Source organism: Nicotiana tomentosiformis, chromosome 6 (genome assembly GCF_000390325.3).
Source record: "Nicotiana tomentosiformis chromosome 6, ASM39032v3, whole genome shotgun sequence".
Taxonomy (NCBI): Eukaryota; Viridiplantae; Streptophyta; class Magnoliopsida; order Solanales; family Solanaceae; genus Nicotiana; species Nicotiana tomentosiformis.
The window spans coordinates 48,485,700-48,500,689 of NC_090817.1; the positions used below are offsets into that span (position 1 = coordinate 48,485,700).

The window sequence follows — 14,990 nt, forward strand, 5'->3', positions numbered from 1 at the left end:
CAGACAATTTTTGTAAAAATATCTACTATATAATTTCTATAAAAATTTATATTTATTGGTGCGAGGTATAAGACTAAACTAATAATAACAAATGTTATGAGACGACTGAGGGTAATTTTACAATGTCCATTTTAATCCACAAAATTTTCCAAAAAGTTTTGACTGTTATAAAATAAAGACTATAAAAGAAATAAATTGAAGACAAGTATAGAGGGAGATTGATATTTTATTCAACTTTCAAAGTTATGTTCATAATGAACTGAAAACTCCTATATTTATAGAAGAAATGAAGCAACTGCGAGGCTTTTCAGGAAGCAACTGCAAGGCTTTTCTTTAGCTACTTGTAAGTTGTCTGCATGAGCTGCTTGCAACCTGCCTGTTTAATAAGAAACTGCTGCAAATCATTTCGTTGAGTTGCTTGCAACCTGCCTGCATCAGCTGCTTGTAAGCTGTCTGCATGAGCTGCTTGCAACCTGCCTGTTTAATAAGAAGCTGCTGCAAATCATTTTATTGAATTGCTTGCAACCTGCCTGCATCTGCTGCTTGTAGATAAACTTCAACAAAGTACTAAATGGATAATCTTCTTCAGAAAGATTATCTATAGCGGAGTAATGAATGGACATCCACAATATAATATTTTCATAACACTCCCCCTTGGATGTTTATTAAAAGATAATGTGTCTCGTTAAAACCTTACTAGGAAAAATCAAATGAAAAAAAACCTAGTGAAGGAAAAAGAATACACATATTTAATAATACGCAGTTCTAGCTGCCTCATTAAAAACCTTACAAGAAAAATCCCATTGAAAAAAACCTTAGTAAGGAAAAAAGAGTACAATGCATATTTCACTCCCCCTGATGAAAACTTTGTTTCAAATATTTGAGTCTCCGCATTCCAATCTTGTATACCATCTTCTCAAAAGTTGAAGTTGGCAAAGACTTAGTGAACAAATCTGCCAGATTGTCACTTGAACGGATTTGTTGCACATCAATGTCACCATTTTTCTGAAGATCATGTGTGTAGAATAATTTTAGTGAAATGTGCTTCTTTCTATCTCCTTTTATAAATCCTCCCTTTCATTGGGCTATGCATGCAGCATTGTCTTCGTATAAAATTGTGGATCTTTTATTACATTCCAAGCCACATTTTTCTCGAATGAAATGAATCACTGATCTCAACCATACACATTCCCTACTTGATAAATGAATAGCTATTATCTCAGCATGATTTGAAGAAGTAGCAACAATAGATTACTTTGTGGAGCGTCGTGATATGATAGTACCTCCACATGTAAACACGTACCCGATTTTGAGATCGAGCTTTATGGGATCAGATAAATAACCTGCATCTGCATAACCAACAAGATCTGCACTACCTTTGTTAGCATAAAACAAAACCATATCAAGAGTTCCCTTTAAATATCGCAATATATACTTAATCCCATTCCAATGTCTCCGTATAGGAGAAGAGCTATATATTGCTAGTAAATTAACAGAAAATGTTATGTTAGGCCTTGTAGCATTAGCAAGATACATAAGTGCACCAATTGCACTGAGATAGGGTATTTCAGGACCAAGGAGTTCTTCATCCTCTTCTGGAGGTCGGAATGGGTCCTTATTCACTTCAAGTGATCGAACAATCATTGGTGTACTCAATGGGTGCGCTTTGTCCATGTAAAAACGTTTTAAGACCCTTTATGTATAGGTAGATTGATGGATAAAGATCTCGTCTGCTAAATGTTGAATTTGCAGACCAAGACAAAGTTTTGTCTTTCCAAGATCTTTCATCTCAAATTCTTTCTTAAGATATTCAATTGCCTTTTGGAGCTCTTCTGGAGTTCCAACAAGATTTATGTCATCAACATAAACAGCAAGTATAACAAATTCTAATGCCATTTTCTTTATAAAAATACACGGACAAATAACATCATTTATGTAACTTTCTTTCCACAAATATTTACTAAGGCGACTATACCACATGCGCCAGATTGTTTTAAACCGTACAAAGATCTTTGTAATCTGATTGAATACATTTTTCGAGATTTTGAATTTGCTTCAGGCATTTTAAATCCTTCAGGGATCTTCATATAGAATTAATCAAATGAGTCATATAAGTTATGACTTATATTTAAATGGCACGACATCTTCAGGTGTATGGACTACAGTTCCGATCCTCACAATCTTTTATAATATTGTGCACTATATTATATCAAATATATCGTCGATGATCACTTCGTATCAGTTCGCAAGCTATATAACTTGTTGAGATCTCATCACTTTCTTTATTTTCAGGTACTTGAACTTCTTCTGGAGTTTCATGAAATGTTATGTCGTGGGCTCTTCCAGAGCTTATTTCCTCCTTATTATGATCATTTTGATCATTTGCTCCTATTCTTTTCAAGGATTGTTACCTTTGGAACCGATTGGTCTACCACACTTCATGCGTACAGTAAACTCTATCCTTCAGAGATTTTAATTTTAATAAGAGCATTTGCAGCTGAAATATGATATTTAACTTTGGATCAGCAAATGTTTCTGGCATTGACTTGAATTATCTTCTAAGCGAGGATCATATTAATGATAATTCGATTCATATAGCATATTTTTCAGTTATTTTATTCCATCCCCCAAATGTTAGAAAAACTAACTCATATCCCCAATCTTCTTTGGGAAACATATCTTTGTGCATTGTAGTAGAGAAATTAATCATATACCATACATCAAAAGTTATTTGATAGTAAAAATATTTGGTTTTTGATCCTAAACCAATTGTGAGGGGAGGGCTTATCATATTTTGTTGGTCTGATGCATACAAGTGCTGCTGTATGCAATTTAGAAAATCTTAGACCAAGACATAAGGCTTTGTTCTCATAAGCAATAGTTTAGCCATTAATATGAGGTATTCAATGCTAAACTAAATTGGATATAAACCAGCATCATCAAGATGAACTATCTTGATTTCATAATCTGAAAATCATGCTCTTAATTGAGAAAGACAATTTCAAATGCCAAACTGCAGGTTGACAATAAACATACATATAACCATCTTATATATGCATCTATAAGTGGTTCATATGATAGGTGAATAGGCCCATTTTCACCTTTTATATATTCCAGAATTCGGAATTTTAGTCCCAACTTTAGCTGGTATAATCAAGTTATTATGAGAACAAGCAACACAAGAGAATTCTTGAAGAATCTTCTAGTTCTTCCGTATATGCCAATATGAATTCTCAAATAGCTCATTTAAAAATGGCAAATGAAAACTTCAAGTTTATCATGGCACGTGCTATCTCTAAGTAAACTTCTGGTTTACTATGACATAAACTTTTGCATAAGTAAACTTCTGATTTACTGTGGCTATTTTTGTATCAGTAAATTTCTGATTTATTGTAACTACTTTTGCATTAGTAAACTTCTGGTATATTGTGATACATGATGTAGTACAAATTTGAAGAATAAGGCATGTATCTTCTCACATACATATTTACCCCATATGATTGTGGAAACATGAAGATTTTCAATCTTTCAATCATTTGTAGTCTCGGTATGATAGTCATATGTATTAGTAAACTTCGATTTATCATAACATATGTTTTGACCACAATAATGACAAATAAGCTCTTCGGGAGCCTTCCATTTATTCTCCACAATCAAATATTATTCAGACACTACTTATGTCATGTGTCTTCTAGACAAACAGTTAGCTCTTTAAGAGCTTTTATTGTACTACCAAATATTGCTCAGACACTTCTGGTGTCATGGGAGAAAATCATAATCAAATGAACAATATAAAGTTAATTCTAAATTTATAAATGACGAAAATTAAGAATTTTAATATTTCTACCACTAACTTTGTGACAAATATCTCCCTCAAGGAGAAATATCATTAACATATGAATATTTTGTATCAATACGGCAACCACATAGTCATTGCATCTTTTAAGAAAAGATACACGAGTTGTTATTTCTTTCGGGAAACTCAATAACTAACCATAATATATTAATGCGGTTGTAGTAGAAAGATTCTACAAGAATGCTTTTGCCTTAGAATGATACTTAATAAAATTATCCAAGATATTTTATGTGCAACAAGTGCATGTGGCAATGGTCTTTATGCTACAAAAATAATATTTATATCCTCTACTATTCTACCTCTTCAGGAGGTGAGTTGTGGTATTTCTTCATTCATTCCAGGGAATGAAAATGTGCTTCAAAAATAACTTTGAATAGCTCATTATTTTGTTTAAGCACATAAAAATGCTGCTTCAAAATATTTTCCTAATTCAGGAGGAAATTTCAATTGTGTTACTTCTTCAGGAGCAAATTTAAAATACAAAATATTGAGTATATATTCTCTCAATCATATTAACTCTTCTGGAGGTGAATTGTAATATATTTACAACAAGAGCGCGTTCATATTTACGACTTTATTAATACTATCACATTCACTTCAGGGAATAGATTAATATTTATCAAAAATTCTTATCCTTCAGGAAATCGAACATAATTATCTGAACGCGCATTAATCACATCAAATTGTGATGCTTCAACCTTTTTTAAAATATTTACTACTTCATGAGCAAATCGAGGCGTGCATGTACTATAGAGAATAGTTCTCTAGCTTATCTTTAATTGTAACCATAGAAAGTTTAAATTATCACTTCTGGTGGTCATAGGCATATACCACTTCTGGTTAACAAAATTTAGTTACAATGAGATATACGAAATATAACCACTTCTGGTGATTGTATATTTCTTGCAAACTCTGCTAGAGTTTAAGTGGATCTAACAATGTTATCCACTTTGTAATCTTTTATTAAGATAATAAGGATGAAAACAAATACCAAAATAGGTACCGTATACGTAACATATAACCAAGCAAGCGATGATTTTTTTTTTTAAAAATATAAGCAAAAGGCTCAAATTAAATTACGCAAATTTGGCCACTCCATATGTAAGTAATATCTACATCACTACTGCCAAGAAGAAAAACTCACCACCTTAAGGATATAATCTGCCTTATGATGCTCGGAATGAACAAGATCTGACCACGGACATAAGAGTGTCGCCTTACATTGGAGATGAACACACCTCAAGGATAAAATCTGCCTTATGATGCTCAGAATGAACAAGATCTGACCACGGACATAAGAGTGTCGCCTTACATCGGAGATGAATACTGAAATAGAAATTAAATTCAATGTAAGTGCTCAAAATGACAGAGTCTCGTGCTGATAACGTGTTATAAAATAAAGACTATAAAAAAAATAAATTGAAGATAAGTATAGGGAGAGATTGATATTTTATTCAACTTTCAAAGTTATGTTCATAATGAACTGAAAACTCCTATATTTATAGAAGAAAGGAAGCAGCTGCAATGCTTTTCTTTAGTTGTTCGTAAGCTGTCTGCATGAACTGCTTGTAAAGTGCATGTTTAATAAGAAGCTGTTGCAAATTATTTCATTAAGTTCCTTACAACCTGCCTGCATCAGCTGCTTGTAAGCTGTCTGCATGAGCTACTTGTAATCTGCCTGCATCACCTGTTTGTAGATAAACTTCAACAGAGTATTAAATGGATAATATTTTGAATTGGACATTCACAATCTAATATTTTCATTTACTAATAAAACCCAACAACACGATTGTCGAGAAAACCAAAAGGACTACTAATATAATAGGCTACTGAAAACCCGGTTACTTTTGATTCCAATTACTAAAATGACCTTGAACACGGAGTCGCCGTCGACGAGCAACCGAGATTGGTTTTTCCCTTCACAATCGTTCAACGTTCCCCGAAGTCCGGCCCGGAGATTCTCTTCTCCTTACCCTCGAACAACGACATCCTTTCAGAATTTTACTTCTCCTCTGGCTGTACCCCGAACTCTACGACGCCGTATTAGTCACCGGCACCGGATTCAGAACTCTGCTGGTGCTACCACAGATGAAATCGGCGGAAAGTCTAACGATGCCGTTCTCATCCAGTCAGAGGAATGTCCAAGCTCCGGGAACAAAACGACAACGTCGGCTCATAAGAAATATACCGACTTTGTTCGTTGGCGAATGGCGTGCGTTATTGCAGTAACCTCTCTCTCTCTCCACATTGGCTAATTTTTACAAGATTATTGTTTATTGAGAACATTGCCATTTTTTCTTCTTCGTTTGAGTAGTTTTGTTTGAACTGCATGTACTAGAAAGAAAATAGTTCTGTGGCGTTAGTTTTAGAAAAAGGTTGAGATATTTCCGTTTTGAATTTTTTTTCCCTGTTTTATTTTTTCAACCAAACCCATTAAGAAACTGTAAACCTTTTCTCTAATGTTTATTGGTTGAGAAATTTTTCCCAATTCTTTTTGATAAAACAAAATATGTTGCCTGTTCTTTTTTACATTTTGTAAAATATGGAAAACAATTCAACATTTTTGCAAAATAAATGCTTCCTTAATTGGGGTTGAGTATGTAAATTACGATTTTGGTATATATTTTGGGTGCAGATGGTGGTGGTTTGCTTTACATCTCTTCTACACAAAAACTTTTCTCTGCAATATCAAGTTAGTGATTTGCAGGTAACTTCCAATATCAAGATTTCTGACATGCATATAATTGTGTATGTAAGTACGTTAGCAAGTTCGTGTGGAAGTTATACGACGTTGATACAATGATAAAATTACTACTTCTTCCAAAGGCTAAAAAGTTACAATGACCATGTTGATTCCATTTGTACCTCACTGTTATTATTTGAAAAGTTCAAACGTTTTTCCTCGACTCCGGTTTTCTTAAACGTCTTTTATGCATTTTAGTTTTTCTTTTTCTAAATTTGGTCTGTACTACTATAAGATTTCTATATATGTAAATCTTATTTTCCAAAAATCAAAGGCAATACTGGCCAAGGTCAACCATAAATAGATATTTTTACCTTACACTTCAAGCCCCATCATTATTTTTTGAGGCGGAAGGGGTGATCTATTATTTATTGGACTGCCAGAATAACCCCAGGAAGGAAAGGGGAAGGAAACACCAGGTAGGAATTGAACATGTTCAAAATAAATAAAAATAAAGTAAAAAATGCTCCCAGGCATGAATTTCAAGGAAAGAGCCTAAAAAATCTTTCCGGTGAATTTCCTTTTTCCGATGGCTCTTCTTGTTGTTTTCAGCTTAGTTTTCGTCAATCATTAATCAGTAATTGCTTTAGAAACTTTGTTCGTTTTTATATCATATTTTAATTCATGGTTAATAGAATTTATTTCAATAGTGGTGGGAAATCCTTTGATATCATAGAAATCAAAGGTCTAGATGAGGTTTGGTTTGAGTGGGTGGAGCGTAAGTCAAACTACATGAGGAAAATGACTTTAAGCAGGAAAGTCATGCTGTGGATTTGTGGATTACTGCACATTGCATTTGAAGGAAGGGGAAATGACCTTAGGAGATGGAAGATCACATGTACACCTTTTTCTGCGCTAAAAAATACAGCGATTATGGCAAATTCATTAGTATTGTAGCAGTTCAGGGGGAGCGCAGGGCCGTAATCATTTTGCCAGAAATAACATTTAATGGAGGGTGGAGAGATTTTGCTCTTAAGATTGAAAGGTTCATAAATAGGGAGGTCCCAGTCATTCAAAGGTTGAGAATCCCAGTGAAGCAAATTCCTCCCAAGTCAGATGAAAATCATGCTTATTTGGAGGCTTTCAGAACTGACAAATGGAAAGCGAAAGGATCCTCAACATCTGCTATTGCTCCCAGCACTAATCGCATCACGGTAGTAGGGCTTGAAATCTCGGATTACGACGTGTTCTCCAGATGCCTGGTTGGAAGCTTCAAAGCTTCTAAAGAACTTCCAACTCTATCTGACATTCGAAGATGGGCTAACAGTAAATGAAGCTCAATCCCAGGGGTACAAATGTATGGAATGCATGGCTCCAAATTCCTTTTCGAATTTCCCTCAGGGAAATTGGCAGAACACATCAGAGTAGGAGAATGGAAATGGAGAAATCTGCTGATGAATTTTGACTGGTGGACGCCAACGACTGGATGTCTCCCTGCCGGCGCTACTCTCGATTGGGTATGGGTGAGACTTCTGGAGTTCCTCTTCATCTCTGGTATCAAGACATCTTCATACAAATTGGGGACAAATGTGGGGGTTGGATCGAAACTGAAGAAGAAACCACCTTGAGAAATCATCTAAAGTGGGTCCGCATTAAAAGTCAAGGGTCCTTTAGAGCAGATCCCTAAATCTATCGAGCTTGAAAAAAATGGTGTAGTCTACACTATTCCGGTGTGGTGTGAGGCTTCGGCGAGCTAGAATTTTACTAGCAAAGATGAAAAGTTAGAAGGAGGGTTCGTGGGGAGTAGACTTATAGCTGGGTCTACAGATGAGGGGTTGGTGCACAAGGTTCAAGGGACAGCTGGTTCAGACTCAAATTTGAAAATAAGGGAAGATACTATCATGGGGCCTGTAATTAAAGGGGGCCCTACTGAACTGGGCCAAGGAGTTCAACTTACAAAGTTCAATCTGGGTCTTTCAAAAAGCCCAGAAATGGGGAATAAGGTCTAGCTTTCAAACAAATTTGATATTCTCGATACAGATATAAGTGGAGATCCATTGATGGATGAGATTACTTCAAACCAGGTGCTAAGGGATTCTGAACTTTGGAACAAACCAAAGCAGTAGCTGCCCAGAATTGGCATGCTGAATCCTGGTGTAACCGCACCTGCGGACAAGGCACGCAGGTGCGCTTCCGCAGAAGCGAAGAAATCACCTGCGGTCCTTTTGCCGCTTCTGCTCCTCCGTTTCTGCGGAGGATTACTCGCAGGTGCGGCTCTCCCCCAAGGCCAGCTCCTTCGCTTCTGCGCTCCTTCACCGTAGGTGCGCATCAGCTTCTGCGTAAAATCATCCGCACCTGCGGACTCTAACTCTCTCTCTCTCTTCTTATAAAAGATGACAGGGAAACAATTATGATGGGGGATTTCACTCCTTTCTCTTTTAGTGCCATGAATCCCCTGCAGATATTTGATTTTAATGATCAGGAAAATTGGTTGGTGGACGAAGCTGATCCTTATTAGGCTCCTCACAATACCTAATTGTGTATATAAAGAAATTTTGGTTAATGACAAACTCTTAGTAGAAAAGAATTTATGAAAATTCTTTTAGAGAAAGAGCTTCATTGCTTGGTGTCAAACTAGGATATGCGGTAGAAAAATGGATGATCTATTCTCTTTTTTTTTTCAAAAAAATCATCTTGGAGATTGTGTAATGCTTACTCTCAAACTCTTCGTTTACACAGTAGTGATATTTTTTGTTTCTCTCTTCATCTTTGGATTCCGATGCTTCACTATGGGTTCATAAAAATATTTTAAAGATGAGCAAGTCTTATGGGGTAAATTTTCAGGGGTGTGAAGAAGAAGCACTATCACTCTTCATGAAAATTGATAGGCGTAGGCAAGAGAAAAGATTGGAGACTGCTATGAAAACAGTATCTACTCCAATTAGGAAGAAGGGGGGTGTGGAGGTCCAAAATCTAGTTTTCAACATGAACTTTTCAGAATCAAGCTCAAAGGAAGAGGGGAAATCCATCAGTAATGGTTTTCAATGAAATTAAAAATCTTATCCTGGAATGTTAGGGGATTGAATCGAAGAGACGAGATCTGTAGTCAAAATGTTAATAGAGAAATGGAAGGCGGATATTTATTGTTTACTGTCACGACCCAAAACTCAGCCTGTCGTGATGGCGCCTAACGTGGTACTAGGCAAACCGACACTTCAAAATACTTTCACATGTTTTAAATGAAAAATAAGAATAACACAGGTTTTAATCAACAAAACTCTAAAAATGGATAGAAAGTCAAAACCAATACAGAAATTCCCATCATCGGGGTCTCACTGAGTACATGAGCGTCTAAACATCACAAATTTGGGAGTATTGTCTATAATAGTCTGAAAGTAAATACATAAAACGAAAAGATAGGGAAGGAGATACAAGGTCTGCGAAGCGCCGCTACCTTGAACCCTCCCAAAAGATCAACTGCACGAAGTAATCAACACTGAAACACCTGGATCTGCACACGAAGTGCAGGGTGTAGCATGAGTACAACCAACTCAGTAAGTAACAAGACTAAATAAAGGACTGAAAATAGTGACGAGCTTCACAGTTATAGTTCAATTACAGTAATTTCAACATAGGAAAGTAGGCATGCTTTCAAGTTCGACAATTTAGGCCATAACAGTTAATCCATGTCAAGTTCAAGTGAAACAGAGTATATTATCTTTCAGAAATTTGCAAGACGGTGATATATGACAGCTGAAGTGCAACAAAAATGAAAGTCAAATGCATCCTCTCAGAGCAACAGTCGCTCAGTCCTCCCATTCACTCCAACCTCAGAATCACTCATTTCTCACAATCACTCATTCCTCTCAATCGCTCGGCATTCGGGACTCGGCACTCGCACTCAGTAGGTACCTGCGCTCACTAGGGGTGTGTACAGACTCTGGAGGGGCTCCTTCAGCCCAAGCGCTATAACAAGCCAATCATGGCATAAATCAATGAAACATGCTGCGGCGTGCAACTCGATCCCATAAATATCCTCACAATCAGGCCCTCGGCTTACTCAGTAGCTCATTTCACACCAACTAAAGCGGAACTTAATTACCAAGGTAGAGTTGTATAAAGGTCATCAACCTCTCCAGTCTCTCGGGCTCTCAGAAATCATTATAATCAGCCCAAACAATAATGATATAATGCATCAATAATAAACAATAGAGATTGAGATGTAATATGCAAGCAAAGCTGTGACTGAGTACAAAACAACAATTTAGCAGATAATTCAACATGTACACGACCTCTGTGGGTCCCTATAGTGTCAACACATGGTCTAAACATGATTTGCAGTTCAATTTCTCTAATACGTGGAGAATGTATGGATAACAACAAATTATTTAACTACACAGTTTCATGGAATTGACCCAGTCAAAATTTCTACGGTGCACGCCCACACGCCCGTCACCTAGCATGTGCGTCACCTTAAAACCAAACACACGACACATAATACGGGGTTTCATACCCTCAGAACCAAATTTAGAACTGTTACTTACCTCAATCCGAGCAAATCTCTACTCCAACACACCTTTGCCTCGCGAAACGGCCTCCGAATGCCTCGAATCTAGCCATAAACAATTCGATATAATCAACACGGGCTAAAGGAATCAATTCCAGAAGAAAAATACTAAGTTATTAATCAAAAGTCAAAAATTGGCTCAAAAGCAGGCCCCCGGGCCCACGTCTAAAAATTTGATAAAAGTCACAAAACCCGAAAGGTCATTCATCCACGAGTCCAACCATACCAAAATTACCAAAATCCGACTCCAAATCGTCACTCAAATCCCCAAATCAAACTCTCCAAATCCCTAGCCCTAAATTCCACCTTAAATACACACAAACTAGGTGCGAAATTCAATGGGGAAACAAGATTATTGATAAAAAATGAGCACAAGGGACTTACCTCAAGAAATCCCTCGAAAATCCTCTCAAGAATCGCCCAAACCCGAGCTTGAAATGTTTAAAATGAAGCAAAATCGCTAACCTTCGTTTTTAAATAATCTGCCCAGCATTCTCGCTTCTGCGGCCTTTTACCCGCTTCTGCGGTGTCGCAGAAGCGACCACACTCCCGCTTCTGCGGCTTCCTCCGCTCCTGCGGCCCCCGACTCCGCTCCTGCGGACTCGCTTCTACGAGCCACCAAGTCGCTTCTGCGGACCCAACTCCCATTTCCATTTCCGCTTCTGCGATCCCACAGCCGCATCTGCGGTTACGCAGGTGCGGTCCTGCGACCACTGCACACTCCCCTCCAAAAGTCGCAATTGCGCAACACAGCCCGCACCTGCGATCAAAGCTTCGCAGGTGCGGTTACACCAGCAGAGTCCCAGCTTCAGCAGTCTTTCAAACTCAAACTTTGATCCGAAAACCATCCGAAATCAACCCGAGGCCCCCGGGACCTCAACCAAATATACCAACAAGTCCTAAAACACGATACGAACTTAGTCGAGCCCTCAAATCACCTTAAGCGACATCAAAAACACGAATTGCACCCCAATTCAAGCCTATTGAAGCTAAGGAATTCCAACTTCTACAAACGACGCTGAAACCTATCAAATCACGTCCGATTGACCCTAAATTTTGCACACAAGTCACAAATGACACCACAGACCTACTCCAGCCCCCGAAACTCCAATCCGAACCCGTTATCCACAAAGTCCACTGTGAGAAGGCACGAGAGAAAATATGTTATTGATATTGGATAAACAATACAATACAAAAGGTCCTTATTTATAGCTATACTATACAAGGACATACTACTCCTCTACCAATGTGGGACAATACTACACTATATACATGCTGTAAACTAACACTCCCCCTCAAGCCGGTGCATACAAATCATATGTACCGAGCTTGTTACATATATAACCAATACGAGGACCAGTGAGAGACTTGGTGAAAATATCTGCAAGTTGATCATTCGACCTCACAAACTTTGTAGCAATCTCTCCTGAAAGTATCTTTTCTCTGACGAAGTGACAATCAATCTCAATGTGTTTAGTTCTCTCATGGAACACCGGATTTGATGCAATATGAAGGGCAGCTTGATTATCGCACACAAGTTCCATCCGACTGATTTCACCAAATTTCAACTCCTTGAGCAATTGTTTGGTCCAGACTAGCTCACATGTTGCCATAGCCATTGCTCGATATTCTGCTTCTGCACTAGACCGAGCAACTACATTCTGTTTCTTGCTCTTCCAGGACACCAAATTTCCTCCTACTAAAACACAATATCCAGACGTAGAACGTCTATCAGAAGGTGATCCTGCCCAATCAGCATCTGAGTATCCAATGATCTGCTCATGACCTCGATCCTCAAAGAGTAACCCTTTGCCTGGAGCCGATTTTATATATCGAATAATGCGGACAACTGCATCCCAATGACTATCACATGGAGAATTCATAAACTGACTTACAACACTCACAGGATAAGAAATGTTGGGTCTAGTCACTGTGAGATAATTTAATTTTCCAACCAGCCGCCTATAGCTTGCAGGATCGCTATGTGGCTCTGTCCTGGCATAAGTTTAGAATTCGGATCCATCGGAGTGTCAACAGGTCTGCAACCTATCATCCCCGTCTCCTCAAGAATGTCTAAAGCATATTTTCTTTGAGAAATAACAATACCTGAGCTAGACTGGGCAACCTCAATACCTAGAAAGTACTTCAATCTGCCTAGATCCTTAGTTTGGAAGTGCTGGAAGAGATGCTGCTTCAGATTGGTAATACCATCCTGATCATTGCCAGTAATAACAATATCATCAACATAGACTACCAGATAAATACAGAGACTTGAAGCAGAGTGCCGATAAAACACAGAGTGATCAGCTTCACTACGAGTCATGCCAAACTCCTGGATAACCGTGCTGAACTTACCAAACCAGGCTCGAGGAGACTGCTTTAGACCATAAAGTGACCGACGCAAGCGACATACAAGGCCACGAGACTCCCCCTGAGTAACAAAATCAGGTGGTTGCTCCATATAAACCTCACCCTCAAGATCACCGCGAAGAAAGGCATTTTTAATGTCCAACTGATAGAGGGGCCAATGACGAACCGCAGCCATGGATAGAAAAAGGCGGACTGAAGCCACTTTAGCCACGGAAGAGAAGGTATCACTGTAATCGAGCCCAAATATCTGAGTATATCCTTTGGCAACAAGACGGGCCTTAAGTCGATCAATTTGTCCATCGGGACCAACTTTGACTGCATAAACCCAACGACAACCAACAGTAGATTTACCTGAGGAAAGAGGAACAAGCTCCCAAGTATCACTTGTATGTAAAGCAGACATCTCGTCACTCATAGCCTGTCGCCATCCTGGATGAGACAACGCTTCACCTGTAGATTTAGGGATGGAAACCGAGGACAAAGAAGATATAAAAGTATAATGGGGAGATGACAGACGATGATAGCTCAAACCGACATAATGAGGATTAGGGTTAAGTGTGGTCCGTATACCTTTGCGAAGTGCAATCGGTGTACTAGGAGCAGGGTCCGCAGCAGGAGCAGGGTCAGGTGCAGGACGAGAACCAGTTGGGCCTGATGGAGGACGCAAACGACGACGATAAGTCAAGAGTGGTGTTCATGTGGCTGGGAACTAGGGGGAACAACACTAGACTCCTCAACGGTTAGTATGGATGAAACCTCTGTGGTCGAAGGTGGAGGAGGAGCTATAGTAAACTCCTCAAAGGTCGGTATAGGTAAGACCTCAGATATATCATGGTGGTCAGCAGAGGTAAAGAAAGGTTTAGACTCAAAAATTTGACGTCAGCTGACATAAGGTACCTACGAAGATCTGGAGAATAACAACGATATCCCTTCTGAACACGAGAATAACCAAGAAAGACACACTTGAGAGCACGGGGAGCTAACTTATCTTTCCCAGGGGCTAAGTTATGAACAAAACACGTGCTCCCAAAAATACGAGGTGGAAGAGAGTATAAGGTGACTGGGGAAACAATACTGAATGCGGAATCTGATTCTTGATGGGAGATAAAGGCATCCGATTAATCAAATAACAAGCTGTGAGAATTGCATCGCCCCAAAAACGCAACGGAACACGAGATTCAATTAGAAGTGTGCGAGCAGTCTCAATAAGGTGCCTATTCTTTCTCTCAGCAACCCCATTTTGCTGAGGGGTATAAGGACAAGATGTCTGATGCATAATTCCTTGAGAAGTCATAAACTGCTGAAATTGAGAAGATAAATATTCTAAGGCATATCACTGCGAAAAATGCGAATAGAAACACCAAATTGGTTTTTGATTTCAGCACAGAAACTCTGGAATAGAGAAAATAACTCAGAACGATCTTTCATTAAGAAAAGCCAAGTACATCTTGAATAATCATCAATGAAACTGACAAAATAACGAAATCCCAAGGATGAACTGACTCTACTAGGAC

At 38.4% G+C, this 14,990-nt stretch overlaps 1 protein-coding gene across 7 annotated transcripts in view; it reads left to right on the top strand.

The window, feature by feature from the left end:
* Nucleotides 1–5,651: 5,651 nt before the first annotated feature.
* Nucleotides 5,652–14,990, top strand: part of LOC104086611 (ion channel CASTOR-like) — a 46,084-nt gene continuing 36,745 nt past the window's right edge. For 3 of the 7 annotated variants that reach the window (XM_070177332.1, XM_070177335.1, XM_070177334.1), the window contains exons 1-2: nt 5,653–6,081; nt 6,492–6,563. In XM_070177332.1, coding sequence (XP_070033433.1) covers nt 5,722–6,081; nt 6,492–6,563 — 432 coding nt within the window. In that variant the 5' untranslated portion in view covers nt 5,653–5,721. Of the gene's footprint in view, nt 6,082–6,491; nt 6,564–14,990 lie in introns of all 7 variants that reach the window. The other 4 variants (XM_070177338.1, XM_070177336.1, XM_070177337.1 and 1 more) reach the window with 3 other exon arrangements.